Consider the following 27,630-nt stretch of genomic DNA (forward strand, 5'->3'; position numbering starts at 1 on the left):
TAATTATTTATCAATTTTACTTTATTAAAAATGTGGCAGAAATGCATTTATTTATCTTTATCATAGGAGTTATTAGATGAAGAACCATCAGTCCACATTTTTATAAAACTCGTGTTTATTGATTCATATTCATTCATCCAGGACTTTTCCACTCAACCAGGACAATATTTCCTCTGTTTTCTTTTATTTATAAAAACTTCATTATGTACATCCTCTCTGTATTTACACTATTTCACAGAAAACGACTGTCGGAGAGCCTCACACCTGCAGAAGGTCAGCCTTCCTCCTGAAATACCACCTGTTGCTGGGAAGATGTGTCCAAACTCTGCTTACTGTTGCCTAGCAACAGCGGCTTATCGAATTAATGTCTGCAGCCAGCAGCTGATTTAAATTATTTATCCTCTTTTTTATTATTATATGTTTCAATAGCTGAGAAAAAAACATGAAAGTAAGGTTTCGCTTCATAAACTCAAAACAGAAATTAATTTAAAAGATTCTGATTTTCTAGAAGTTGAATTAAAGTGAATTTGCTCCAAACAGGCAGGTACATAATTAAATGTCTGATATCTGCGTTTTTAATCGTTTATCGTCAAAATGTGACTAAATGTTCAAACAAGGCAGATTTCTGAGGTTCATTAGATTGAATTTAAACTCGGATTAAATGTGTAATCGAGGGATTAACATGGAGACAAACATAATTATGGTTCAGCTGCGCAAATAAACGAAAAAGATAATAATTACTGGCAGGATGATAAAAAAAATTAAAGCTCCCTGACATCAAATGTAACAGAAGCTAAATTGTTAAATACTGAATAAATCTCTTACCAGTGTTGAAAAAGAAAACATGAAAATATGATTTATGTGCAGATAAAAGCAGAGAGACAATCTGATCCTCTCTGCTGTTTAATGTTTTTACAGAAAATCTGTCCAGAGTTTGAAATGTTCCTAAAGTTACTGAGTTTAAAGAAAAACTAAGAAAAAACAACGTATGATTAATGAGTACTAAAGCTAAATACATCTAGTTTTATCATATTTTTAAAGTATATTAGATTAAAACAGCATATCTAGTGTTTTCAACTGAAAAAGTAATATTCTTGCTGCAGCTTTTCGGTTTTTCTACCCGTCTTTCAAGTAATAATTGTGTTTTTTGGCTGTTAAAAGGAAAGAAAAAGGCACAAGGTGATAAATGCTTTCCGTTTTCATAAACCGTGCTCTCCCTCCTACATCTATATTCATCACATTTAGAAAGTTTACAAGGCTGAATAAAATAAATCAGCAGGATTTGGAGGAGTCTGCTGCGGGAGTTTAGGGTCTAATAATCTCTTTTTTCTTCACAGAAATAATGTTTTTATTGTTCCTTATTCTAAAGAAAGATGATAAAAGAAGCATTTTGCCACCAATCTGAAACATTTACAGACCTTGAGCAGCTCTCGCTGCGAATAACTGGGATATTTCTGCCTCATTTCTTTCACCTCCAAAGAAAAACATAAGATTTAGCCTTGAACGACTGGATTAAATGCCGGATTTAAAAGTAAATATCAAACTTTATGAGGTGAAATGAGTTGAAAAACAAATTAAAAACTACAGAAAGTCCAACAACTTCCCTTTGTGAGCTGTTTTTGAATTAGATTTGATGATGGGTTACTGTAACAAGAACAAAAAAACAAACAAAACATGGTTGCCATGGCGATTCCCACCTTTTTTGTAGAAAGAGGTGGCGCCATAATTTTAACCTCAAACAAATCAAATGTTTTTCAACTGTAATTAAAGGAAACTTTTAGAGATTTACGGTGGAAATGTTGAGTGTTGGAAATTATTGAGCGTAGTTTTTGAAGGAAACGTTTAGAGATGAAATAAAACGGGAGTGAATTAGATTTCAGGCTAGCAAACTGAGCACTCTGAGGGGATTTGACTGAAAACTGTAAATCCCACAGCAGTGACAGATTCACCGCGTCAAAGAGCAGAAAAATTCCTGCATTTTGATGTATAATTTGTGTATGTGGAGATGAAAGTGCAGGAAGGAAATCAGTTCAAATCAAGAAGTTTTTGAAAATTTCTCAAACCAAAAAACAGTAATAGCTGTGATTTTATGCGTCTGATCAAATCTTCTGATTAATAGTTAAAATCCTTCCTTTAATTGATCCTTTGTTCTGTTTTCTTCCATTTTAACCTGCAGTGGATCGGTTTCATTTTGCTCCTATTATTTCCAGCGGAGGTTTTAGTTGCTCCAGCTGTTGCAGATGTGAGGCTCTGGTTGTGGTTTCTGGGTTTGCTCTCCCTCCTCTCATGATGTGGAAACGACATTCCAGCTGAAATAACACCGGTCTGAGATCAACACTGACTGAAGACGAGCGCCGTTACGGTTTGGTAGGTTTGGTTAGTTTAAACAGCATCTTCACCTCCTCATTGGTACAGCAGCAAAAAAAAAAGAAGAAAAGAAAAAGGAGCGAAATCCCTCGTTCGTCAAACATTCATATATTACATCCATTATTCTTTTTGATTTATCGTCCAGCAGCAGGTTCTTTTCGTCCGTCCGTTTCTGGTCGTGTTGTAACATTCACAGCTGACTTCAGTCGGACTTTGGTCAACAACAACAGAGTCAGTTTCTGTCGCCTCCTTCAGTCTGATTGGTCGGTTTCTCTCTCATTTCAGGTCCGAGTCGTTCTTGGTGTCGTCCAGGTCAAAGTCCAAAACGAGCAGCTTGGTCTCCTCGGTGCCGTTCCTGCTTCCTGCAGCGCAAACCAGCCGGGTGTCGGACGCTCTGATTCGCCAAACCACGCCGCCTGAGGAGCAACGCAGAGTCAATCAATCAATCAATAAATCAATCAAACCATGTTTCGTTCTGGGTCTGGATGCAGAGCAGAACCAGAACCAGAAGACCTGAACGGTCTGGAAGGTTGCTATGACAACAGCAGATCTTTAATGTATTCTGGAGTTAAACCTTTCAATGATTTATAAACTAACGTCAGTATTTTAAAGCTTATTCTCTCAGTGTAGAAACATTAGAACTGGGTTTTGTGCTCCATCCTCCTGGTTTTAGCCAGAACTCCAGCAGCAGCATTCTGGATCAGCTGCAGCTGGAGGACTGATTTGTTGGACAGACCTGTGAAGACGCTGTTGCAGTAATCAATGTGACTAAAGATAAACGCATGAATGAGTTTCTCTAATGCGGAGACATTAGTCCCCTGATGCTGGAGATGATCTTCAGGTGATAGAAGGCTGATTTTTTTAACTATCTTTATGTTGCTCTGGAGGTTCAGGTCAGAGTCCATCACTACTCCCAGGTTTCGGACCTGATCTCTAGTTTCCAGCTGTAATAACTGAAGCCGCATGCCGACTCTTCATCGTTCCTCTTTAGGAAGGAATAAAGCTCGTTTTAAAGGGGACATAAAAGTCAGAACCAGTTTTAATCCATTAATAAATGTTTTTGTATTCTGAGTCCTTAAGAGTCCAGAAAAGTTGGATTTACTCTGATCCAGTTCTGTGCAGGTACAGAGTTGGGTAGTAACTGTTTACATTTACAGTTACATTTATTTGAGTGACTTTTAGGAGTATTTTTACCACAACGTACTTTTTAATTTTATTATGAACTATTTCTTCTCTTACGTGAGTAAAATTTCTCCCCACTGAATGAGAATCAAACAGAAATCCACTGACTGCCTGAAACTCGGTTGGATTTATAAAAGTTGCTCTCAAGCATCCAGATGTGTTTGAAACTGACCTGATCCGCGGCTCTGCAGCGCCACCACGTCCCGCAGCCAGGCGCCGGTCCGCAGGTCCCACAGCTTGACGGTCCCGTCGTCGGAGCTGGACAGAACCAGACCTCTGCAGAACTGCAGGCAGGTCACTGCAGACTGGTGCTTATTGGGACCTTAACGAAGACCAGAACGTCAGTCCTCGGATCACACAGGGGTCTTTGACTCCATCTTTGGTCAAACTGGTTTCTGTTTTCAGATCCCACCTTGCAGCGTGTGAAGACATTGTCCGGTCCGGACGTCCCACACTCGAACGGTGGAGTCGGCGTTCCCGGACACCAGGATGTTGTCCCGCAGCTCCATCCCGCTCGTCAGCGACTGATGGCCGGTCAGCGTGTGAACACATCCGCCTAAACACACCATCAACGTTAAGGTCAACAAGAGGTCATTTCACCCTAAAGAGGTTTTAAATCCACATATTTTAGAGTTAAATTCACTTTTCAAGACATTTAGCTGACAAATCTGACACATAACAAGGCCTGGACAATAAATTGTCCCAGAAATTATTGGGATGAACAATAATATTGTTGTTTTGAAATCATTGTCCAGTAATATAATGTTTATGGCATGAAAACTCTAGAACACATTCTCACAGATCAATAAACTTCACATGAACATTTAAGACTGGAACTGATATTTATTTTAAATATCCAAAATAAATAAACAAAACTGTAGAAACAAAGAAAATGAATTATGAAGTCTCTATAAACAAAATCATCCTTCACAAAAAGGTTTAACTGAGACTAAAGCATCAGACTGAAAACTTTTCTCATCCAGAGAAAAAGAAAACGATAAATCATGCAAATGGAAATTATTTTAATTTGTTCTGCGATTTATTGCAGGTCTACCTCACACATGACCAAAACCATAAATAAAATGGATATCAGAGTCTCTAAGCAAAATTGCCCTTCCAAAAATATTAAACAGAATGGAAATGTTAATCTATCAGTTGATTGATTGATTGATTACTGCAACAAGCTTATAGACAGAAAGCAAGTTGAGGGAAACATGAAGGGCAAAGAAGGCCTGGCTGATGTCACAAATCTCTTTTTGTATCGTTTACTTTCTGCTAAAAGGATTCAACAAACAGTCCTCATCACTTCCTCTTAGTCGGCCATGTTTGTTTACGCTGAACTCACGTTTAGTCTCCGATCTGATATCTGAATGTTGGTGAATGAAATTCATGTGGCTTGACACCACGCGCTGTACAACCAATCCTTTTGTAGCTAAGATTTATTTTATGGTCTGTGTCTCTCAGGTTTTGAAAATCTTGCCGTCTAAAACAAACCTGTGAGGATGTAGCGTGTATGTGCCAAGCATCTACCTGTCTCCACGTCCCAGACTCTGATTGACGTGTCCAACGAGCCGCTCACCACGAAGACGCCGTCAAACTGCATGAAAACAGGAAGAAACCGATTCAGCTACAACTACAATGACAGAGATGGAACACACTCGCTGATGTGTGTGTGTGTGTTTACCTGCAGAGAGTACACTCTGTTGGTGTGACCCTGCAGAGTGTGCAGACACACCTCCGTCTCGGGGTCCCACACCTTCACCATGTAGTCGTATCCGCCCGACACGACCCGGCGCCCGTCGTACTGGACGCAGCGCACCGCCGCCACGTGGCCCGTCAGCACGTGTTCGCAGCGGCCCGTCGACACGTCCCACACGCGCAGCGTCGTGTCCCGGGAACCAGACACCACCCTGTGACAGAGGGCATGACGTCACTGAAGCCTGAGCCAATCAGAATGAGGCACTTACCACTTTAAGGGTTGATCTTCTGATAGAAACACTAAATATGCGACGAATCCCAGTGAAACAACAGGAAACTGAAAAAGTAAAATTATTTAAAATCTTTTCTTATGCTCAAAATGACCTTTAATCAGGAGAATCTGAATTAGAGCTCAAACGATTAATCAGATTATTCACGATTAATCAATTATTACAATAATAGCCAATAATCAATTAATTGTAGAATGTGCCAATATATTTTTTAGCAGATTAATCAATTAGTTGTCAGAATAATCAATAGAATAATTGATAATTAAAATAATTGCTAGTAGCTGAAAATTCAGTTATTAAACAATTATTAATTGATTACTTTCATCTTTTAATGTATTTCTAGTGTAGAAAAAGATTCAATAGTTTAAATGAAAATAATCTAGAGAATGTCACAATTTCTTTCCAATTAATTGATAACTTGAGAGAGTTAATTGATTAATCAATAGAATAGATCAATTAATTTGAATAAATCAATGACTGAAATTATGGAGTGCCAAATGTGCCAATGTTTTATTCAACTATTAGATTAATTGTCAGAATAAATAAATTAATCAATAAAATTAATTAATTAATGAATCAATAGAACATATTGATTAACTGATAGAATGAATCAATTAAACAATGGAATAATTTGATGCATAAAACTATGGTGTGCCAAATGTTCTGATTTTCTATCTGACTATTCAGTTATTCATCAGAATGAATCAATTAATTGATAGAATAAACTAATGACCGCCTGCAGCCCAGTAACTAAATCCTCCCAGCGTTTGGAGCCGTGAGCTGAATCTGCTCTAAATGTCGTCCTTCTCCATATTTACGTTTTTCTAATGAATTATTGATGACTCCGTGTTTGTTTGCTCTCGTATTCGCTCCCCGCTCCGCTCCGCTGGCCTTCGGCGCTTCCATTCAAGCGTGGCCGTGATAAACGATGCTACGACAACAATAAAACACCCTGCATCAGCAGGTTGCCATGGAGACAGGAGCCAGCCACACAGACGTGCTCGCACTGATGCGCGTTAGTGCGTGCGCTTTTTCAGGGTCTTTTGTGGTTGCTATGGAGACGACACGTTTACTCTCCCTACCCCCTGTGAGTGAGTGAGTGAGTGAGTGAGTGAGTGAGTGAGTGAGTGAGTGAGTGAGTGAGTGAGTGAGTGAGTGAGTGAGTGCGCTACCTTTCGCCGTGCAGGTGCATGCAGCGCACCGTGGACGTGTGGCCGTACAGGGCGTGGACGCACTCGCCGCTCTCGGCGTCCCAGACCCGCAGCGTCCGGTCGGTGGAGCCGCTGATCACCGTGGCGCCGGCCATCTGACTGCACCACACGCCGCCGCTGTGGCCCGTCAGCGTGCGCAGGCACTGAGGCGACGCAGAGAGACGAGTCACGATTAGAGCTGATCTGATCGATCACATCTTAAAGCAACGCACAGATTTACCAACATGTGGCTCCAACAGCTGCTAAACTTTACAAAGAAACATCTTTTAAACATACAGATTATTTTAAAAAATATATTTTACCAGTTTTGCTGTTTTTCTAAGGAATAATTGCATCAGATTTGAGAATAAAAACCGATATATTCATATAAAGATAAATTAACATTCTATATCAAATACATTTTTAGAAATGTTAACATTGTAGTTAAGTTAAATATTAACTTTGATTATGTGGACACAAAATTGTGAAGTTTTCTTTATAGATTTAGGAGATCCTGATCTGACAAAGGTTATATATTTAAAATTAAAGATATCAACCCCAAAAAATGTGTTTTGTTCGGTTATTTGAAGCAAGTCAAAAAAAGAAATTAAAATTTGAGATATTTGGAGATGAACTTAACTTTAAGATAATGAATCAAGTCTTATTTTTGGTCAGAAATTACTTCAAAAGTGGAATTTCACAGATTAAATATCTATACTGATGCTTTTTCTGATATATTTTAATATTAACTCAATAAAACTTAAACACACAAATAACAGAGAAGCATCAGACTTATTAATTATCGCACTGATGTATTTAACATAATAATAAACGGCTCCAGGCAAAATGTTTGCCCTTCAAAGAAATGAACTAACAAAACCGAGAACAGAATGACAAAAGTAAAATCTTAAATTGACCTTGTTTGTTTGCCAGTTTCCACAAATTAAATGAATAATAAATGTGTTTTTTTTGTCCAAACTTTCCTGCCTGTGAGTGAATTTCGCCCTCAGAGTCACATTCTTTACAAACCCGCGTCAATATTTGTTTTTACTTTCACAGCCGCCGTCGAAGGACGCGCAGGCGGACAACAATCCGGTTTCACCTCGGTGGTGTTGTGGTTGGGGTTGCCGTGGCAACGACACAAAAAGGGGAGGGAAGGGGGGGGCAGGGAAACTTTTGACCTCCGTGAACTGCAGATGCTGACATTTGTTTAAAAAAAAACAAACAAACCTGAAGAACGCACACTTTCGTCGCTCCGGGACGCAAAATAACAGTTATTTCAAACAGTTTTTATTTTTAATTGTTCACGTTTTGAGGGTTGTGCGTTTGTGTTGTGAGAGAAAATGTCCTCACAACGCGACTAAGTGAATGTTGGCAGCGAGGCAGGTCCGGACAGAGACAGCAGCAGGTGTGTCGCGCTGAAGAATGTTCAACCGAAACCAGAAAAATGTTTGTTTGAGTAACTGAAGGTCACATCCACTGACCTCTTCAGCGCTGAAGGCAGATATGAGGGAGCATGATGCATTTTAGTGCTTTTCAGCAGCACAGATATAAAAAATTCATCACAACAGGTGCAGCTGCGTCTCTCAAAGTTCACACGAGAGTTTCAGTTCATGTGAACTTTGAGCTGAAACTCTCAGGATGAACTCTGAACTCTCACCTGTCCCGATAGGAAGAAAGTCCCGTGATAGCGATCTGACTTTATGGGTATTTTGAAAAAGGTTTGCACATTTTTGGAATAGTTAAGACCCATAAAACGTCCCCACCTTCTAACGACCGGGCTTATCTGAACACAAACTCTCTCTGATTTGAAGAAATACAAACACAGCGTGACAGACCAAATGTTTACGATTATATAAATATTTAAAACTTTAAACTATAACATTACCTAATTAGCATAATTTCAGAACAGAAAAGCAGCAACTAGCCGTTCTGCCATTAAAACATCAATACTCAATTAATAATGACAATCATATTAATCTTATAATGGTATTTATTTGTTTATTTTTATTAGAAAAGTAAACAATTCTAAAATATTTCTTTAAGCCTTCCTGTGTGAGCGTTTCATTATTTATAAATATGACATGAAACAGCGTGTAGATCAGATCGCAGCCGCAGCGTTTTACTGATTTAAAGCAAAAATGATTTAGAGTTAGTGAAGGTCTGCGTTCTTCAAACTGCTTTAGCATCTTATGCTAGTTAGCAGGGTTAGCATTAGCAACCAAAAACCGCAGAGAAAACTAGAAAATTTCGGAAGAAATTTAGCCGGGGCCTGCCAAGGCGCGGCCGTGGGGTTCGGGCCCGGCGTCGTCACGCCGGAAATTGGCATCGACGCTAAAGAACGCCGCTACGTAATCAGTGGCACGCGGAGAACCGCAAGAACGTTAAGTGAGGCGGACGTGCACCATTCGGTACGATTTAAAATGTTGTCAAGGCTTTTATTTTGGAAGTTTTGTTAAACTTCATTTCAAAGGGCCAAACTAATCCCATGCGTAATAGTCCTTGGGTTAAAATAGTTATATAATGCTCAAAACACAAGTAGCTGATGTAAAAATATTCAAGGCTTTTATTTTGAAATTTTCAGTATGCTTCATTTTAAAGTTCCGAACTAATACCACGTGTAACAGTGCTTTGGATGAAAAAGTCAAATAAAGCCAAAAAGAGCAATTACGTCATGTAAAAATATTCAAGGCTTTTATTTTGAAATTTTCAGTATGCTTCATTTCAAAGGGCCAAACTAATACCATTTGTAACAGTGCTTTGGATGAAAAAGTCAAATAAAGCCAAAAAGAGCAATTACATGATGTAAAAATATTCAAGGCTTTTATTTTGAAATTTTCAGTATGCTTCATTTCAAAGGGCCAAACTAATACCATGTGTAACAGTGCTTTGGATGAAAAAGTCAAATAAAGCCAAAAATAGCAATTACTTCATGTAAAAAATATTCAAGGCTTTTATTTTGGAATTTTCAGTATGCTTCATTTCAAAGGGCCAAACTAATACCATGTGTAACAGTGCTTTGGATGAAAAAGTCAAATAAAGCCAAAAAGAGCAATTACATGATGTAAAAATATTCAAGGCTTTTATTTTGAAATTAGTATTATGCTCCATTTTAAAGTTCCGAACTAATCCCATGTGTAACAGTGCTTTGGATGAAAAAGTCATACAAAGCCAAAAACAGCAATTGCATGATGTAAAAATATTCAAGGCTTTTATTTTGAAATTATTATTATGCTCCATTTTAAAGTTCCAAACTAATCCCATGTGTAACAGTGCTTTGGATGAAAAAGTCATATACGGCCAAAAAAAGCAATTACATGATGTAAAAATATTCAAGGCTTTTATTTTGAAATTTTCAGTATGCTTCATTTCAGAGGGCCAAACTAATACCACGTGTAACAGTGCTTTGGATGAAAAAGTCACATAAAGCCAAAAACAGCAATTACCTGATGTAAAAATATTCAAGGCTTTTATTTTGAAATTATTATTATGCTCCATTTTAAAGTTCCGAACTAATCCCATGTGTAACATAGCTTTGGATGAAAAAGTCATATACGGCCAAAAAGAGCAATTACGTCATGTAACATATTCAAGGCTTTTATTTAGAAATTTTCAGTATGCTTAATTTTAAAGTTCCAAACTAATCCCATGTGTAACAGTGCTTTGGATGGAAAAGTCAAATAAAGCCAAAAAGAGCAATTACGTCATGTAAAAATATTCAGGGCTTTTATTTTGAAATTTTCAATATGCTTAATTTTAAAGTTCCAAACTAATCCCATGTGTAACAGTTACCGAGTTAAATCAGTTATATACAGCCCATAGCAGCAAGTAGTTGTAAAGGCCAGTTCTCAGTCCTGATCTGTTTCAACTGAGGATAGATAGAACTACAACGACGCGTATTTGTAGTCCTAACCACCAGCCAATAGCCTCTTGAGTTCCGTTGCCATGGTAAATAATGGTCTCAGCAGGTGTGAGCTGTGAGTCATACATGCTCAAACACACAATTGTGTGTTTGAGCCAACACGTTTTACTGAAAAAAAACATTGGAAACAAATCCTTCCTGTTCGGGAACCGTAATACATATTCGAAAAGCGTTTAAAGCGTATCAGAGGCCTATGTGTCTTCTGCGATAGTCCTGAGATTCATATCTGTACCTCACTCAGAACATTTACAGCGATGAGAGAAAGAAATGTTGTGCCCAGATCTGAAATTCTATTCAAATACATGGGAGAGAGCCTCAGACAGCCTCAGAAAATCCTGTCGCATGACTTTGCTCTGAAGCACCGTGACAGAAAACCGTACGATCTAGATAAATTTCGAAAAGATTTTACCGGAGCAGACAGGCGTATCAATGTCTGGGCCGATTTTGATACTAATCGTGCGATATTTGTGGGCGTGATGGCGATTTCAAAAATGATTTGGGTTGAAAAAGTTGTCTTGATCTCTCACTCTAATCCGCGAGAGAAGCACTCTAACTTTAGGAAAAATGAGAAACTTTGGGTCGCTTAGAGGCAAATTGTGGACAAACCGTAACTGGTATCGACGAGCCGTCTTCACTTTGGAAGAGATCACAGACGTATGTACAAAATGAAATTTGAATGGCATTTCTAGGTGAATTTGTGACGACACAGCAAATCCTCAAAAATAGGGTATTTCTAGGATTTTGCCCATTGACTTATAATGGGGTTTTTTTCGTAGTTTTTTGCGAATTATGTCGCCACGTTAATCCCGAATCCCACCAAAAGTAATAGCTGGAATGGCGTGAATTTTCTGCATGTTTTGATACCTCTTTTGTAGGTGTGCACCCAGCGGTATGAGCCGCATTAACGGTTACGGATGAAAAATAAAGAATAATAATAATAATAATAAAGAAACTTTTCTTGGGAGAATAGCAATAGGTTCCTGCCATTGCTTTGCATGGCAGGCCCCAAAAATCTAGAAAATCCACGTACTTAACTTGGATCTTTCTACTATATCAGATTTAACGTTTGCCACAGCAGGTCAAAGGTCGTTTAGCTACAGGATAATGTGCTCCTTCACTAATTCAACTCAAATGTCTTAAAGCGAGTGTGAAATTATGTTCTTTTGCAGTACTTGACTTTTTCAGGTAAGAAAATATAGAAAAATAAAAAATGCTGAATGCTTTTCATAAATATGATTTTAGAAGTATTTTTATATGCATCTTTTTCTACAAATGATCGAGCATTCACTAAAGGAAGGAATTATTATTAGATTTTAGGCCATAAAATGTTTATTTTCTTATTTAAAAAAGGGACTTAATTATTTGTTTTTAATGTATTTCTAACATTATGTAAAAATGAATTAATTGGTTAAATGAAAAACACAGAATGTGCCAATTTTTGTGTCCGATTAATCGATTAATCATCAGAACAATCGATTAATCATCAGAACAATCGATTAATCACCAGAATAAATCGATAGAATAATTTATAATTACAATAATAGTTAGTTGCAGCTCTACTTTAACCATAGAAGCATTTATAGAAGAGTTTAGCTGTGTTAGAAGAGACTAACTCCTATTTCTGAAACCGCTGCTGCATTCCTGCTAACCTTCTCTTCTAGAACAGCAGAAGTTAGTTAAAGGTACTTTAACTAGGTCATTTCTGTGTCTTTTAAACCTTCAGTGATGGTTTAATGACGGATCCAGAATGTTTTTATTTCATGTCTGTGTTTGTTTAAGGATGAGAAGGCAGACACAGCAGCATGTGACCGTTAACAAACAGAGCAGATCACTGTTGACTCTTTTTTTTACCTGTCATCCAGGTAAAAAAACACAATGTGTGTTGAACTAACGCTGCTGCAGGCTGTGTTTGAAACACACCCAGACCAACACAACTGGTCCGTCTGCCTCCACGTTATACCGTTCAGCAAAATCCGCCTCACTAGAGCCTCTGCAACCTTTCATAAGTCATGTTTAAAGCTAAAAGCACAGGCTAAAATTACGGCTAAAAAACTTAACCCAATATAAGTATTTCATATCTGATGGTATTGGTAGTTATTGATTAGTTTTCTTTGTTTTAAATATCTGAAATACTCTACGGCTTTGCATTTTATTTTTAAGAAGTTATAATGAATAGTGACGGAACTTAAACTGCTGCTAGCAACTCAATTGGTTGCTAGGTAATGAGTGAGTGAGTTGCTAGGTAACCAAAGACAGTGAGTTAGTTGAATCCACTGAATTTCTTAGCAGGCTAAATCCCCCAGAATGCTGTGCGGTTGTGGCGTTCAGTGAATATTTTATTGGACACATTTTCAATTGATAATGATCACGTGTCTATCACAATACATATTTGTATTTTTAGGAGTATTTTTACTACGCTGTACTTTTTACTTTTACTTGAGTAATTATATCATAAAGTCTACTCTTCCATGAGTAAAATTTCTGTATTTTCTACCCACTGAATGAAAAACAAACTTCTTTTAACCAAAAATTCACCAGACTCAGACACACCTGCAGTTTCTGTAAAAGTTTTTTTTTATTGAAAGAAACTGATTTGGAAAAATTTATTTTGGCCTGATTTTGTTAATTATATGAATTATTGTTATTTTTGTTGTTAAAAAAACACAATTTTATATTTTGGTCCATCTGATGTAATTTTTAAATATTAAGTGATTGACAGTTGGATCAGTTACTCAGTACTTTTTACTCTGACTGCAGTAACTTCTTGGTTGGCTACATTTGACTTTTACTTGAGTAACAATATGTTGAAGTAGTTCTCCTCTTACTTGAGTATAATATTTTAGTTTTCTGCCTGCCTCTGGTGTTTACTGATTTATTGTCCAGCCTAGTTGAGCGGAAGCGGCAGAAAGCAGTAATCCGCGTACTGAATGGCGCCCTACCTTCCCAGTGACGGCCGACCAGACTTTGAGCGTGTTGTCATCCGAGCCGCTGACGATCAGGTCGCCGCTGAACTGGAGGCAGGTGATCACATGATCATCGTGGCCTTTCAGCTCCTATGAAAACGTGAAGAGTCAGTGGGTGTTTATGAAACGGAGGCTGGTTTGTTCGGTCTCAGCTGAGCTGGATGGTACCATGGGTTCCCTCGTGTCGCCCATCCTCCAGTTGGTCTCTATGCGATGCTGTCTGATGTAGACGGATTTCCACGGGCTGAACGAAGCATCGGGGCGAACGCTCTCTCTACGACGATACGGCACGCCGTCTGATATGCCTGAAAATAAAACACAACAATAATTCAATAGAGTCCAGTTTAACGGCTGTTCTTACAGTTTTAGATGCTGTGACACGTAAGAAATTAAACCAAGCTGCAGCAGACCTATCATGGTGATTTAAAATTAAATGAACAGAAAAGTGTTGGCGCTGCAGTGTTTGGTTCCAACTGGGCTTTTTGGTTAATCTGTTAACTACAGTATTATCAATGGAACTGAGCCAAGTTCATGTAAGAAAGAAAGTGCAAGAGCAATTTTGAGACCGACTAATTAGATTTTTGTCTAATTAAAATTAAAATTCTCGTTTAAATTTTCACTGCAAATATTCAACTTTCAATGGCTTAATATGTTCACTTTATATATTTAATTTAATTTAAATTGATCACTTTGGTTGCAATTCTAATATATTTGCGGTAATCAGTATTTGTAGGGTGAGAAACAATCAACTCCTGATGCCATGTATTTCAAATAACTGCACAGTATGTATATATATATATATATATATATATATATATATATATATATATATATATATATATATATATATATACTTTATTTTATCTTTGTGTGAACCTACATGTCTTGATTGATGATCATTTTGCTGCTGAATTTCAATCTGGAGCAATAAAAGATATTTCTATTTTATTCTATTTAAAGCTAACAGCTAAAATGGATAATAAAGTTAATGCTAATTAAGCTAAATGCCTAAAACTAAAGCTAACTACAAATATGGTTGTCATCCGAGTTCTGAGTTACTTTATTATATAAATCCCAAACAATATATTATTAGAAATAACCACAGAAAAAACTTTCAACACTTCAAAACAGTAGGTTGTTATTCTAATAAGGTAAGCTAATAAGGTAATTAGCAAACCTTATTAGAGGTAAGCTAACGTTAGCTGCTAAAGTTTTGATGTTGGGACTATATTTTTGCTTTTTGCAGTCCTTTAAGCCGAGTCCTTCTAACATAACAGTCTTTGGTGTTACTGCTCTGAACAAAACAGCATCTGCTGTAGCTTTAGTTTAGCTAGCTAGCTCTGTAACATGAAAAGTTGTTCCATTAGTATGTAAATGGAACGATGCTAATGAAGGCTAGCTGCATCTGTATTCTGACTGACTTCTTGTGAACAGCAACACTGTTCCCAGCGGCGCGGTGTGAGGGTTAATAATTAGCCTTATTTATGGAGCTGGTGAGAAGCAGTTAGCGCTCCCTTCATTAGTATGGCTGTGGTGTGGCGCTAACGTTAGGTAGCCTCATTGGTATGGCTGCTGAGCGCTGGCAGTGAATCTCAACTGACTGGCTCAACGCCCAGCCCCACACACACACACACACACACACACACACACACACACACACACGCATCTACTGCATTGCGCTGAATGAAAGAGTAGTGATGGATTGCTGTATGAGCATGTAACCCTCAGGTTTTAAGGCATTTTACATCCAGAAAGTTCGTCTTTTAGCTTGAATTCATGTTTTTCTTTTGTTTTATCTTTAAAATAATAACATATATGAAGAGTTTCTGCTCTGATGACGCTTACAAATTGCTTGAAACTTCACAAACACATTTGTTTATAAACTCCTTCTGTATCACATACTTGCACTTCATTTATTTAAAGTAAAATCCTATTTGCATGATGCTCAACTCTGCCAAGACTCCATTAGGAAAATACTCAGTCCATTAGCTATAAATAAATCTGGCAGAGGCCAATTTAACAGTTTTTAGATAATCTTTCCAAGGTAATAATTTTCATCAACTTGTATTATTTTAGATTGATTATATTTATGGTCAGACAAAGAAAAAAAACAAACTACAAATTGAAACTTATGTGATTATAATATAAGTAAAATCAACAAAGCTCCTTAAGTTGGAGAGTCTGTTTCTACCTGAATGATTCATGAGGTCAACATTCCTGAAGTGGTTTAGAAACACACCTCATAAAAAAGCTCCGTAAATATTCAGCTAGAGTGAAAACTAGTGGAAAAGTTGTGAAAATACAAAGAAACACTTCTTATTTTATTTTATTCTTTTTCTTGTAGGAGTTTTCATAAAATTACTATCACATTTTTCTAATTTTCCTACTTTATGCAGAAAATATTATGGTTTTATTCTTGTATTTTAAAAAAACCAGAGACTCATATTCCATTGTAGTAGAGCTGAAACGATTAATCGGTTTAATCGTGATTAATCAATTCTTCAAATAATTATATATATATACATATATATATATATATATATATATGTATATATATATATAGGATTTTAAAAATCCTTCTTTGTCTGTAAATATGTTCTGCAGATACATCCTTGCTATTTTATTGGGTTTTAGGCAATAAAATGTTTATATTATAATTTAAAATAGAAATAAATGATCCATTTACATTTTCCTAGTGTATTTCTAATATTGCATAATAAGGCTTAAATGGGTCATTTAAAAATCAGGAGAATTTCCCAATTTACTGTTTGATTAATTGATTAATTGTCAGAACAATCAATTACTAAAACAGTCTGCGTTGTAGAGTTGACCTGGATTCAAAGTCCAAACAAATAGAAGCTCCAATTAATTCCAAGGATCACATTGGTGGGGAAAAAAATCCACATTTTCCAAAAATTTCATTTTCAAAAACCAAAAAGTTTGATTAATTGATGAAATCGATTATCGCCCAGCCCTGGTAAAAGGCTAATCTGATCAGTGTTTACCTTCCTCACGGCATTTCTCCCGCCACAGCAGGTTGTCTTCGGCCAGGATCCTCCAGTACCTGCAGGTCTGCGCCGCCTGCAGCAGATCCCTCGGGGCCAGGAAGGTGAGCACGTACAGGGCGAGCTGCACAGATGCACAGTTAAAGCGCCGAGCTCCGTCTCTGACACGCTGGTCGAGTTTTCAGGCTTTACCTCTTTGGGGAGCAGAGATATGAAGTCTCTCTGGAACTGAGGCTCGATCACCTGCATCATGTGCTTCACCTGGCTGGTCTCGCACCGATCGATCAGCTCGTCCAGAGCCAGCAGCCTCTCCGGGCCGCTCCACGTCTGCAGAAAGAGAAAAAAGATTATGAGGACCGTATTTTCTGGACTATAGAGGGCACCATACTATAAGCCGCAGCTACAAATTTTTTTAAAAAACCCTCCGAAAACGTACATATATAAGCCGCTGGTAAATCCGCCGTTCTCGGTTTTCCACAAGGACCCAGCAGAGGGCAGCAGAGGGCAGCGTCCTAATAAAGCTGCTATATTTATTAAGGAGGATTAAAATCCCTCCGTCGTTTCGTTCATGCCGTGTTTACGTGCAGCGGCTCTATTTCTCTCCTGTACTGCCAGATCGATATCCCTCTGCTTAAAAGCTGCATCATATGAGTTTGGAGAAATGTCTCCGTCCGGCCTGCAGGCTGAAAATTAGCACTTTCTTCTTTGATTTCCAATTTTGACTTCCAATGATTCACTTCCTGCTATAGAGCCCCCTGGCGGTTGAAGAAAAATCCACAGGAAAAGCCACACCGGGCTATTTATTTGCTGTTTTGGCTGTTTATTTATTTTGGATTTATAAAATGTCTTAGAGGTCCCAGCATTAAATTTTTGTGAGAAATAAAATCATGTTGATCTTTGAGAGTGTGAACTTGCGTCATATTAAATTGTATTTTATAAAAATGGTCTCATAAAAGAACAGTATTATCTAATGGGTCAATTTATCATCCAGAGAAATTTGTTATCAGTAAAACCAGCTGACCAAAACTGCTGGAGTTCCACTTTGGTTGCTAGGTAACGGCGTTGCTAGGTAACGGCGCAGTGCCCTGTGAATGTGGCCTTACTGTCCCGAAGTTTTTGAAACGGCTCACCAAAAAAAACATCAACTCACTACAATAAAAAAGTCCAGGTTTTGTTTTTTTAAAGCACTTGGGTTGTTTCTGGAGGCAGCAGAAACAAAAATGGAAGAAAAATACATGTGAAAAATGTGAAATTTGAATATATTAATTAATTTCCTACGTGTTTATATCCGTTACTAAATTACTTTTTGCTTTGTTCGGTGTTCTCTCATTTCTTTGCTATTGGTTCATCATGCCTTCTTGAATCTGGAGCCGTTTGATGTTCCTCTCTACAAAAGAAGACTCCATGTTTTTTTAATCTGGCCGTGTGCAGATGAGTTGGTTTGTGCGAGCCTCGGTCGGTTGCATCAGGACAGCTCGGAGGCAGCACTTCATGTGCAGCCGGATGAAGACGCACTCAAAGACCGAAATCTACTCAAGGAGACGCAGAACGTGAAGAAATGTGGATTGTGTTTTGCAGCGCTGCAGGACAGGAGAGGTGGAGTCTGAAGACCGAGTGAGTCATCCGCCATCCGGCACCGGCCCAAAGAAAGAACTGAACGAGCCTCAGAGAGCCTGCAGAACCGCTGATTATTGCAGCTTTACAAGATCACAAGAGAAACGTGACATAAACAACTAAAGCTGTTTATCCACAGACAATACTGACAGAAAAAAAGTCTTTTGAATCTGTCTTTTAAGAAATACTAAACTTCCTGTTTATTTATCTGATTCTAGGACTTAAAATAACAATTATTCTGACGATTAATCAGATAAAAAATGACCACAGTTTTAATTTGGCCATTTACGCCTTATTTATGCAATATTAGAAGTACATTGAGAGGTAAATAAACAAAAAATAAAGATCATTCTATAGATTAATTGCTAATCTTAATATCAATACAGTGCAGAGCCAAAACGATTAATTGTGATTAAGCGATTATTGGAATAATCGTCAACTAATTTAGTAATTGATTAATCGTTATCTGGAACATATAGACTCAAAATAAGGCCAGTTTCTGGAAAAAAAACATATTTATTGCAGTAAATAAGCTAAAACTGTACATTTTATATACATTTTCTATTTAAGATGAAAACATATTTAATTATAAACAGGCTTTAACCAAAACTCCTCTAGTACACAAACATATTTTTAGTTTCATCTGGTTCAGATTTACAAAAGGAATGTCGTTGCATTTTAGGCAACAATGTATTTTATGTATTTCTAATATTGTATACAAAATGCTTAAGTGTTTAAATAAAAAACTGTTTCCCTTTGATTAATCATCAGAATAATAGATTAATCTATTACAAAAATAACTATTAGCCTCAGTACAGTGTAAACCGGATCTGTTGACTAATTTTATGATTAACTGATGAATAATTAGATGGAAAAGTTGCTTTTCGTTGTTTACAGAATTTGAATCAGGTGAAGCTAAAACTTTGAAACTTGTTCTGTTCAGAATATATTTACTGAAAAAGAAGATTTTTCATCTTAAATGCAAATGTATCTAATTGTTTAACTGCATAGGTTTAATTAATGCTTTCAATGTTGTTCTTTCAGAAAATGGTAGTTTTACGAGTCTCTGTAATCCAGTTAACAATCAATCAATTACTAAATTAGTTGACGATATTTCAATAATCAATTAATCACGATTAATCGTTCCAGTCCTACTGATTCTAAATATCTTAGAAAATTAAATCATTTTATTGTGATTTAACAGGCTAACCTGGAAGGTGAGAAGCCAGTCCTGCAGCCCGGAGGGAGGCGGGCCGGAGTTCACGCGTCGGCGCTGAGCTGAATGCCCATTGGCCAGCCGCAGGTCGCCGAAGGTAGTGGGCGTGGCCTGAGCCAGACTGGAGGGGCTGCAGGTGAGACCGAGAAGTGTGAGTGAAATGAGTCCACACACCTCACTGTATTTAATCAGGATTTTATGTGAAAAAGTAACTCATGGTTTTAAAGAGGAAGAAAAATAATAAAAGTTCATTTTTCCATGTAAAAATCTGAAAAGTGTGGCTTGAATGTAAATTTTGCTGCCTGAATCTTTCTACAGCAAGTACTTTGGGTACATCTCATCTTTACAAGCTTTTGCTAAGCTAGTACCCAGATACAGTTCAGTCGGATCATTTTTAAATCTTGTAATAGATTATGGTCTTTGACTAGGCCGTTCTATCTATGAATCATTTTGTCCTGCAGGAAGAGGAATCTCAACCCAAGTCTTGAATTTTTTGCATCCTCAACTTCCACGCTCCTGACAAAGCAAAGTATTCCCTCAGTATGATGCTGCCACTACCATGTTTCACAGAGAGAGTGGTGAGCTCAGGATGACCTGACACCTGGTGGAGATTTAAAAACCCACAGAGAGATTCTGTTTACTGTGGCTTCTGAAGGGAACGATTTGCACTGGATGTTTTATTTAGGGGTTTCACACTGTTCCCATATTTATTTTACAAACAAATTTAAACTTGAGTATCATTTATTTAGCTTTTGTTTCTCAAATACATGCTGCTGTAATCCCAATGAAACAAACTGAAAGTTGTAGTTTATTGCAACAAAATGTAAAAAAAGATCAAGGGTTAATATTGCTGGTAGCTTTAAGGTGATTATCGTCTTTAAATGGAGGTGATGAAGCGTTTCATCTGCTGTTACAGCAGCGGTGTTACCTGAGGTACCCGTTCCCCTTGCAGTGCTTCTTTCCTGAGGGGAACGGCCGGCCATCTGGACCGTGATCCAGCTTCCTCTTCATCTGAGGTTAAGAAGAAAAGACACAAAGTCTGTTAGAAAACAACCCAGAGAGCCAGAATCTGAGCAGGCTGTAAAGCAAAAGTCACAAAAACAACGAGAGATGAACAATGGCAGTAGGTGAAGTTTTTGCTAATACAATATTTCTGTATCATTTAGTTTATTTTACTGAGAACTCACTCTTCTGATTAATATAATCAAGCCCTATTCTTTCTTAAAATTGTGTTCATATTTTCACTTTATTTAATCAAGTAGATTAATTTAGAAAACTTTTTTCAAATTAAGATTTAAAAACCTGTTGCCCTCCTCGCCTGTGGGGGCGCTGCAACAAGAACCAAGGAAACGACAAAATCACCTCTGAGGAAGACACTGAGCGAAATTTCCTTCTTCATGAAATGTAGACAAAAATGGAGTAGCTTCAGATTTTAGTGCTTTTGTCTTTGATAATAAAAAACCTCGAGCCATTTCGCCAGCTAGCGCTAAATGTACACGTTTGTTTTGGTTTTATTCACCCACAAATCTATAACATCTATAGCAGCTAACGAGCTAGCTGGCTGGCTAGCTTCTTCAAATTCAAATTCAATTGAACTTCATTGATCCCAAAAGGAAATTAAATTGTTGCTGTCGGTAACTGTGGTATGTAATAGGATCATCTCTTTGTTTTCTTTACAATTAATACACTTTAACATTCGTTTTAAGAAAATTTAATAATATTCAGGCTTTCATTAGTAACTTTGCAATGTTTTGTATGTTTTTAACAGTTATAATAATTAACAATATAAAACAATATAATATAATGTACAGTTTGTCAAAATTTATTTAGTCTCCAGATTGATTTTGTTTAGACAAAAATGTATTTTCTCCTGACATTTATTGGTATACAAGTTACGCTGCTCATGACAATTGGTGGTTACCATAGCAACCAGTAACTGAAAGCTCCTCCCCCTTTTCTCTGTTGCCATCTAGCTATGTTTCTTTACAAGTATTACATTTGAACATATATTTTTGTGTAATTTTGCCATGTTTTGCATGTTTTTAACTATTAATAAAAATTCTGTTTGGCATTTCAGCCATATTTAATTTAACACCTGTTAAATATGTCGCTCTGTAGTTTGCTTCAGGTTATTTTTTGCATTTTATTTAATGTATATGGGCAGAACCTGCTGGAGTGAGGTGAACCACCAACTTAATTTCCTCTCTTGTTTGAATAAAAACAGTGAAGCTGAATGCGTCTGCTGTGAAGTCGGCCATATTGGGTCAGTGGACAAATAAATGCTTTAACAACATGTCTGACATTTTTGGATGACATAAACCCAACGTCCTTGTGGAGAATCACTAAGCGGTAAATTTTAGCAGCTACATCTCTGGTGGAAGAAGCAGAACATGTTCCTGTAAACATTTGTGGGTTTCTGGGTCGTCACTGGTATCATAAAAAACCCTCAGAGTCCAGAGGTAACGAGGAGATGCAGATAAACGTTTTCTCCTGGAAACTCCCACAGTGAGAGGGGAACACAGACACAGCGACCCGGAGGTCCGATCCAGCCTCCCTCCTCCGACTCGCTCTCCTTCAGCCAGTGAATGAATGCAGGAATGCAGAAAATCGGAGGAATGTCGCCGGTGCAGCGCTGCTTTAAAATAGAACGCTGCAAGCTAACACACACCAACCTGTGTGTGATTCTCTATAAAAACTAATTCAGAATCTGCTTTCTATTCCCTGACTCTTTAGCTTTCACCAACAGATGTCACATCTGTTGGTGGCAATTCTGCTAAAAAACACCAACAAAAAAAAAACCTTGACTTTGTGGTAAAAGCCAAAAGAATGTGTTTCCTGTTAGAACCAGAATAACTCAGTCCTGATGTTTTAACTCTGATGCTGCAGCAGAGTCTGCCATTATCAGTGACCTCGCTACAAACCCATTCATCAAATCCCAATGTTCCCAGGAAGAAGATACAACGATGCTAACGATTAGAAAAGCCACATTTTGCTTCATTTTTACAGATTAGTGCTCCTTTTTTGTTTTATTTAAAGATAAATTGATCAGGCTTTTCCTTCTGATACAGAATTCTGGTTTTCTGTGTGAAATACAGCTTTGTAGATTTCATTGTCCACTATTTGTAGATTTTTCTGTGGAAAATTGCAGAAAACCAAATTTTTGTCAAGCATATCTAAAATATTTGTTGAAATACCTGGGCTCAACAACGCTAAGCTGCACTGATTAGAGTGGACAAAGGAGTGTAGATATTAGCTTTAGCTCCTACATGCTTCCCACTGTTCATATTTATGCATGTTGAGTTATATTTGGTGTTTGAACTATTATAATAGCCAGTTATAAATGTTTTAAGGCAGGTTTTAAGTATCTGTGGATTTTAGCTGTACACAGAGTGGATCCCTAACTATAGCTAGCTAGCTAGCTTTATCTATCTAGCTACAGATAGATATCTGTATATCTAGTTAACTAACTAGGTAGCTAGGTATCTGTATCTACCTAGCTAGCTACTGATATCTGTATATCTAGCTAGCTATAGCATCTAGGTATTTAGCTGGCTAGCTATAACATCTATGTATCTACCTATCTATTTTTATAGATAACTAGCTAGCTAGATCCATCTAGCTAGCTAGTTAGCTATCTAGATATCTAGCTGGCTAGCCGTACAACTAGCTAGTAGATATCTATGTCGATCTAAATTATGTTGGTTTGAAGGCACAACGTTGGAAAACACTAAATGAATGTATTTGTATTATTTTACTTCATATTTTTACATTTTGGTTTATTTAAAATCAGCCACCTTCCATGTGTAGCATCCCTCCCAGAGGCTTTAAATATTGTTAAGCTCAGATGTTTTATGGGGCAAATATTACTAAATAACTCCTTTAGAAACAGATTTGGTTTGTAATATCTCTGAATGTTAATACGCTTCAAACTTGTTTTATGGATTTTATCCTGCCCTTTCACCAAGAAAATATAAAAAAATAACTCATTTTGCAAGCAAAAACCACAATAAAACAAAAATAAACTGCTTTTTGTATGGATTAAATTTTAATAATTAGGTTATAAAAATACAAAAACAACTATAAAAGGAGAATATTAACATGATATATTGGATTTTTGCAGAATATTTAGTAAATATTGATTCTGTTTCATGGGACAAAATGTTATTTTAAGCTTTAATTCATAATTCCTGAAGCAATAATTCACTTCCCAGACGACTGACATTGGAAAAGCATTTCAAGCTGAAATTAAATACGTCTGCAGATGATTTAATGTCTTTTCAGAGCAATAAGTCTCATTGAAACAAAGTGCTGACTGTTTTTAGAGTGAAATGATGAAGGCATTTCAGTTTCAGGTCATTATTTTAGAGTTCTCGCTGTGAAGATCAACAGTGGTTAAAATACAGAGTTTTGTTGCCTTGTCCTGCATACAGGATCTAAGCCAGGCAGATTACAGCAGCTGTAATCTATAAAATCCCTTCTCCTGAGAGAAAAATTCGTATTTTTAAGGCTTTAATCTTTTATTATGCAGCTGAAAACAATGCAGATCAGGATTTAGCCGAAATCGGACTTGAAAAAACAAAAGCAAAAGGTTCTTCATCTACCAGGTTTAAATCCTTCATTTTATCTACAGGATTTATTTGTGCTTGTGAGAGTCGACAGTTTTATTTTCTGATCTATTTTATTTACATTTCCAGAGAAGTACCAAGCTTTTAATCTGGTGGTTTGCAAATTTACTCCTCTTTATTTCTATCTGCAATGGCCAAAATACGCCAACGTAATCAAATAAAATCAATTTACCAAGTAGTTTGTTCATGTTTGATTGGTTTTCTTTTCTAAGATACAGTAAATCAGAATATTACTGAAATATCAGGGCTATTAGAAAAAAAGCAGTAGTAAATCTTCACCAAAAAACTCTGAAATTTTTAGATTAATTTCAGAAATTTTCCAGAAACAGTAACAAAGTTTCCGAGTTTCAAAAGTGGAAAATATTTTACTTCTGAAACTCAGAAAATTTCCAAATGTCAAACATTTTCACCTTTATGAGCTCAGGAAATTTTAAAATTTTTCTAGAAAGGGTTTTTTTCTAGGAAATTTTAAACTTTTTTAACTCATAAATTTCCTATTTTTCTCTAGAAATTTTCTGAGCTTAATCTCAAAGTTAGTTTTTTTCTCACACATTTAGAATTTTTGGTATTTGTAAATTTACGATTTTCTTTCTAGAAAATTTCAGAGTTTTAAAAAATTTACAGAAATTTACTCTTTTTTTTCTAGGAACAATGTCCCTAATACACCGTCATAAAAACTGCCATACTTTAGAAATTTGAATAAAAAATGACTTTATTGAAGAGTTCTTCAACACGAGGGTCGTGGCCCTGAGGGTGGCTGTGAAAGTACTGGAGTGGGGTCACGAAATTCATATCATTTCATAGAGTTAAAGCAGTTTATAAAGTATTTTGTTTACATTTGACTGGTTTTCTGTTCCTAAAACACAGGAAGTCGGAACGTGAGCTGATTTCATCTTTAATCTGAATTTCTGCAGAAGTTTCGTGTTTCCAGGTTTTCAATCTGCTGCTTTGCATCCGCAGAGACAAACAAGCAGCAGATTCCAGTTCGTCTCTGTGAGATTTGGCCCAAACAAAGCAGATTATAGATGCTTTTCCCCTCTCAGGGATGTGAGTGTAACCAAACACTGAGTCAGAAAAATAAACTCTCACCTGCAATAAACAACATTTTTCATTATTTCAAACTGCAGCTTGGAGGCTTGATGACACGTTTACCTGGAAATATCACAATTACAGCAGCTGTGTTTGGGAATCTTCCTCCTGCAGGAGGGAAAACCTGCGTTTTACAGCTCTAGTCCTGTAGATCAAAGCTTTTAGCAAAAGCTGTAAAATGTAAAATGACGTTTTAAGATCTTATTCTGCACCTGTGAAGTCCTTGAGCAGGATGAGGCGCCAACATGGCAGCGATCCTCCATTATTTGCATTTTAAATGAGCAGAGAAGCAGAAACGTCGTGTTTCAGTGGATTTAATCTTATCATCTGCAGCTGAAAATAAAAATAAACATAAAATATTAAAGTGTAATTGGTCGTAATTTTTCTGAGGTTTGGCCCAAACAATGCAAAACGCTGCAGCTGCACTTTGGAGGAATCTTTGAAGCTGAAAATTAAAGCTTTACTTAAAGCTTTATGGTCTTTTGTTCTAGAAGGTCATCATGTGTTTATTTTTTAAAGAATGTTAATACGCTTCAAACTTGTTTTATGGATTTTATCCTGCCCTTTCACCAAGAAAATATAAAAAAATAACTCATTTTGCAAGCAAAAACCACAATAAAACAAAAATAAACTGCTTTTTGTATGGATTAAATTTTAATAATTAGGTTATAAAAATACAAAAACAACTATAAAAGGAGAATATTAACATGATATATTGGATGTTTGCAGAATATTTAGTAAATATTGATTCTGTTTCATGGGACAAATTGTTATTTTAAGCTTTAATTCATAATTCAAAGCCAAAACTGTATTTTTATGAATTTTTTTGGTAGTAAAAAACTTTTTAACCAAATAAATGAAGTCTACGTCCACAGCAATTTGACTTTTATAGATGTGACTTCGTGTGTTTAAGCTATAATTAAATATTTAACACAATAAAGTCAAATTTTTTGTTTTTAGACCAATGAAATCACATTTCAGCCTGATTGAGGGTTATGCTGCTTTCTGTTACAGTTTCACAACATATTGAAGCAGGAAGTTGCATTTTAAATGTTTTATTTTTGTTATCTGCAGCTAAAATGATAAATAATTATTTATCCGTGATTATGGAGGAAATTATTCCAAAGATTTTTACATTTTAAAGGGACAGCAAAAAAAAAAAGAAAATCTCCTTTTCATATTAAATAAAAGTGAATAATTAAGTAATAAAAACACAAAACCAACTAAAGAAAAATACTAACACGAAATGTTGGATTTTTACAGAATAATGAGTAAAATATTGATTGTCTTTCATGGGACAAAATATTATTTTAAGCTTTTACTCAAAATTCAAGGAAAAAAGTATATTTTTGTAGATTTTCACATCATTCATCCTCAGTAATTTGAATTTTAATGATTTGACATTTTTAGTAAATACATAGTAAAAGTGATAAAGTACATTTTTAGACCAATAAAAGTAAATTTCAGCCTGACTAATGGTGGGTATTTTGCTTTTTTACAGTTTCACAACAAACTGAAGCAAAATTTTTCATTTTAAATGTTTAATTATTGTAATTTATAGTTAAAAACGATAAATAATCATAAAATGGGTGAAATTATGACAGAGATTTGACCTAATCAGGCTCCTATGAAGCCATAATCACCAATAATCTTGTAATCTGAAGCTGTGATGATTGATCTCTATATTCTGACGATATCAATAACTATATTGATTCATTTAAACTGATTTGATCACTTCAGCCGCTGCTCATCAATAATCAATCACGACTCAGACCACCGGACCTCTCTCTCTCTCCTGGTTCCGCAGTGGTCCACTCTCGCACGCGCACGCGCCCCGCCACGCGCACGCGCCCCGCTGTCAGAAGCAGAAACGCCTCGTCATCCCGCCCGGCGCACGAGCCGGACAACCTCCTGAGCAAACAGCCGATCAATAACCGATACTCGCCTTGTAGAAGATGAGCTTCAGGGTGCCGTAGAAACCCATGGCCGCAGAACCGCTCCGAACCGCCGGCAAACACGCAGAAATTCACGCAGAAACACGCAGATCCAGACGCCTCACTGATCCATCGGAGCGATCGCGGATCGATTAAAGAATCCACGCAGAGCTGGAGCTGCGGCCGCTGCGGGATCCACGGACGGAATCTCTCTCTCTCTCTCTCTCCCTCTCTCTCTGTCTCTCCCGGTTCCGGATCTGTGAGGCTCGACCTCCCGCACGAACACGCAGGGACAAGCCTCTCTGCGCCGCGTGCTGCCGAGGGGTGGAGCCGCGCGGGCGCGCGTGTGTGTGAGTGCGCGTGTGTTGGGGTGTGTTTGTGTGTGTGTGTGTGTGATGCGGTGGGATTCTTGTGCGGTGATCAATAAATCATAAAAAAACGGACGTTTATATTTTGATTACGTCACGTTTCCGTCACAACGTTTGATTTATTCTCATAAAATGTTTTAATTTTAGGTGATTTTATAAACTTAACA

General features: G+C 36.9%; 1 protein-coding gene across 1 annotated transcript; it reads right to left on the reverse strand.

Moving 5' to 3' along the window:
- Positions 1 to 93: 93 nt before the first annotated feature.
- LOC116732942 (F-box/WD repeat-containing protein 7-like) lies at positions 94 to 27,426 on the reverse strand. The gene is made up of 13 exons (XM_032583555.1): positions 27,107 to 27,426; positions 20,376 to 20,458; positions 19,442 to 19,577; positions 16,810 to 16,944; positions 16,618 to 16,741; positions 13,781 to 13,917; positions 13,589 to 13,702; positions 6,710 to 6,891; positions 5,234 to 5,459; positions 5,080 to 5,146; positions 3,962 to 4,105; positions 3,722 to 3,871; positions 94 to 2,783 (listed from the first exon to the last, which is right to left on the reverse strand). The coding sequence occupies exons 1-13, from the start codon at positions 27,143 to 27,145 to the stop codon at positions 2,644 to 2,646; spliced, it is 1,677 nt and encodes a 558-aa protein (XP_032439446.1). The 5' UTR covers positions 27,146 to 27,426; the 3' UTR covers positions 94 to 2,643.
- Between the last annotated feature and the right edge of the window lie 204 nt (positions 27,427 to 27,630).

Source organism: Xiphophorus hellerii, chromosome 14, assembly GCF_003331165.1.
Source record: "Xiphophorus hellerii strain 12219 chromosome 14, Xiphophorus_hellerii-4.1, whole genome shotgun sequence".
In the NCBI taxonomy this organism is placed as follows: Eukaryota; Metazoa; Chordata; class Actinopteri; order Cyprinodontiformes; family Poeciliidae; genus Xiphophorus; species Xiphophorus hellerii.

Excerpts from the sequence above, each read along its gene's own strand:
- LOC116732942 (XM_032583555.1), bottom strand. The coding sequence starts at position 27,145 with ATGGGTTTCTACGGCACCCTGAAGCTCATCTTCTACAAG. Across the intron at positions 19,578-20,375 it reads AAGGGGAACGGGTACCTCAG|CCCCTCCAGTCTGGCTCAGG; the intron begins GTAACACCGCTG and ends TCTCACCTGCAG. Across the intron at positions 3,872-3,961 it reads ATGTCTTCACACGCTGCAAG|GTCCCAATAAGCACCAGTCT; the intron begins GTGGGATCTGAA and ends GTCTTCGTTAAG.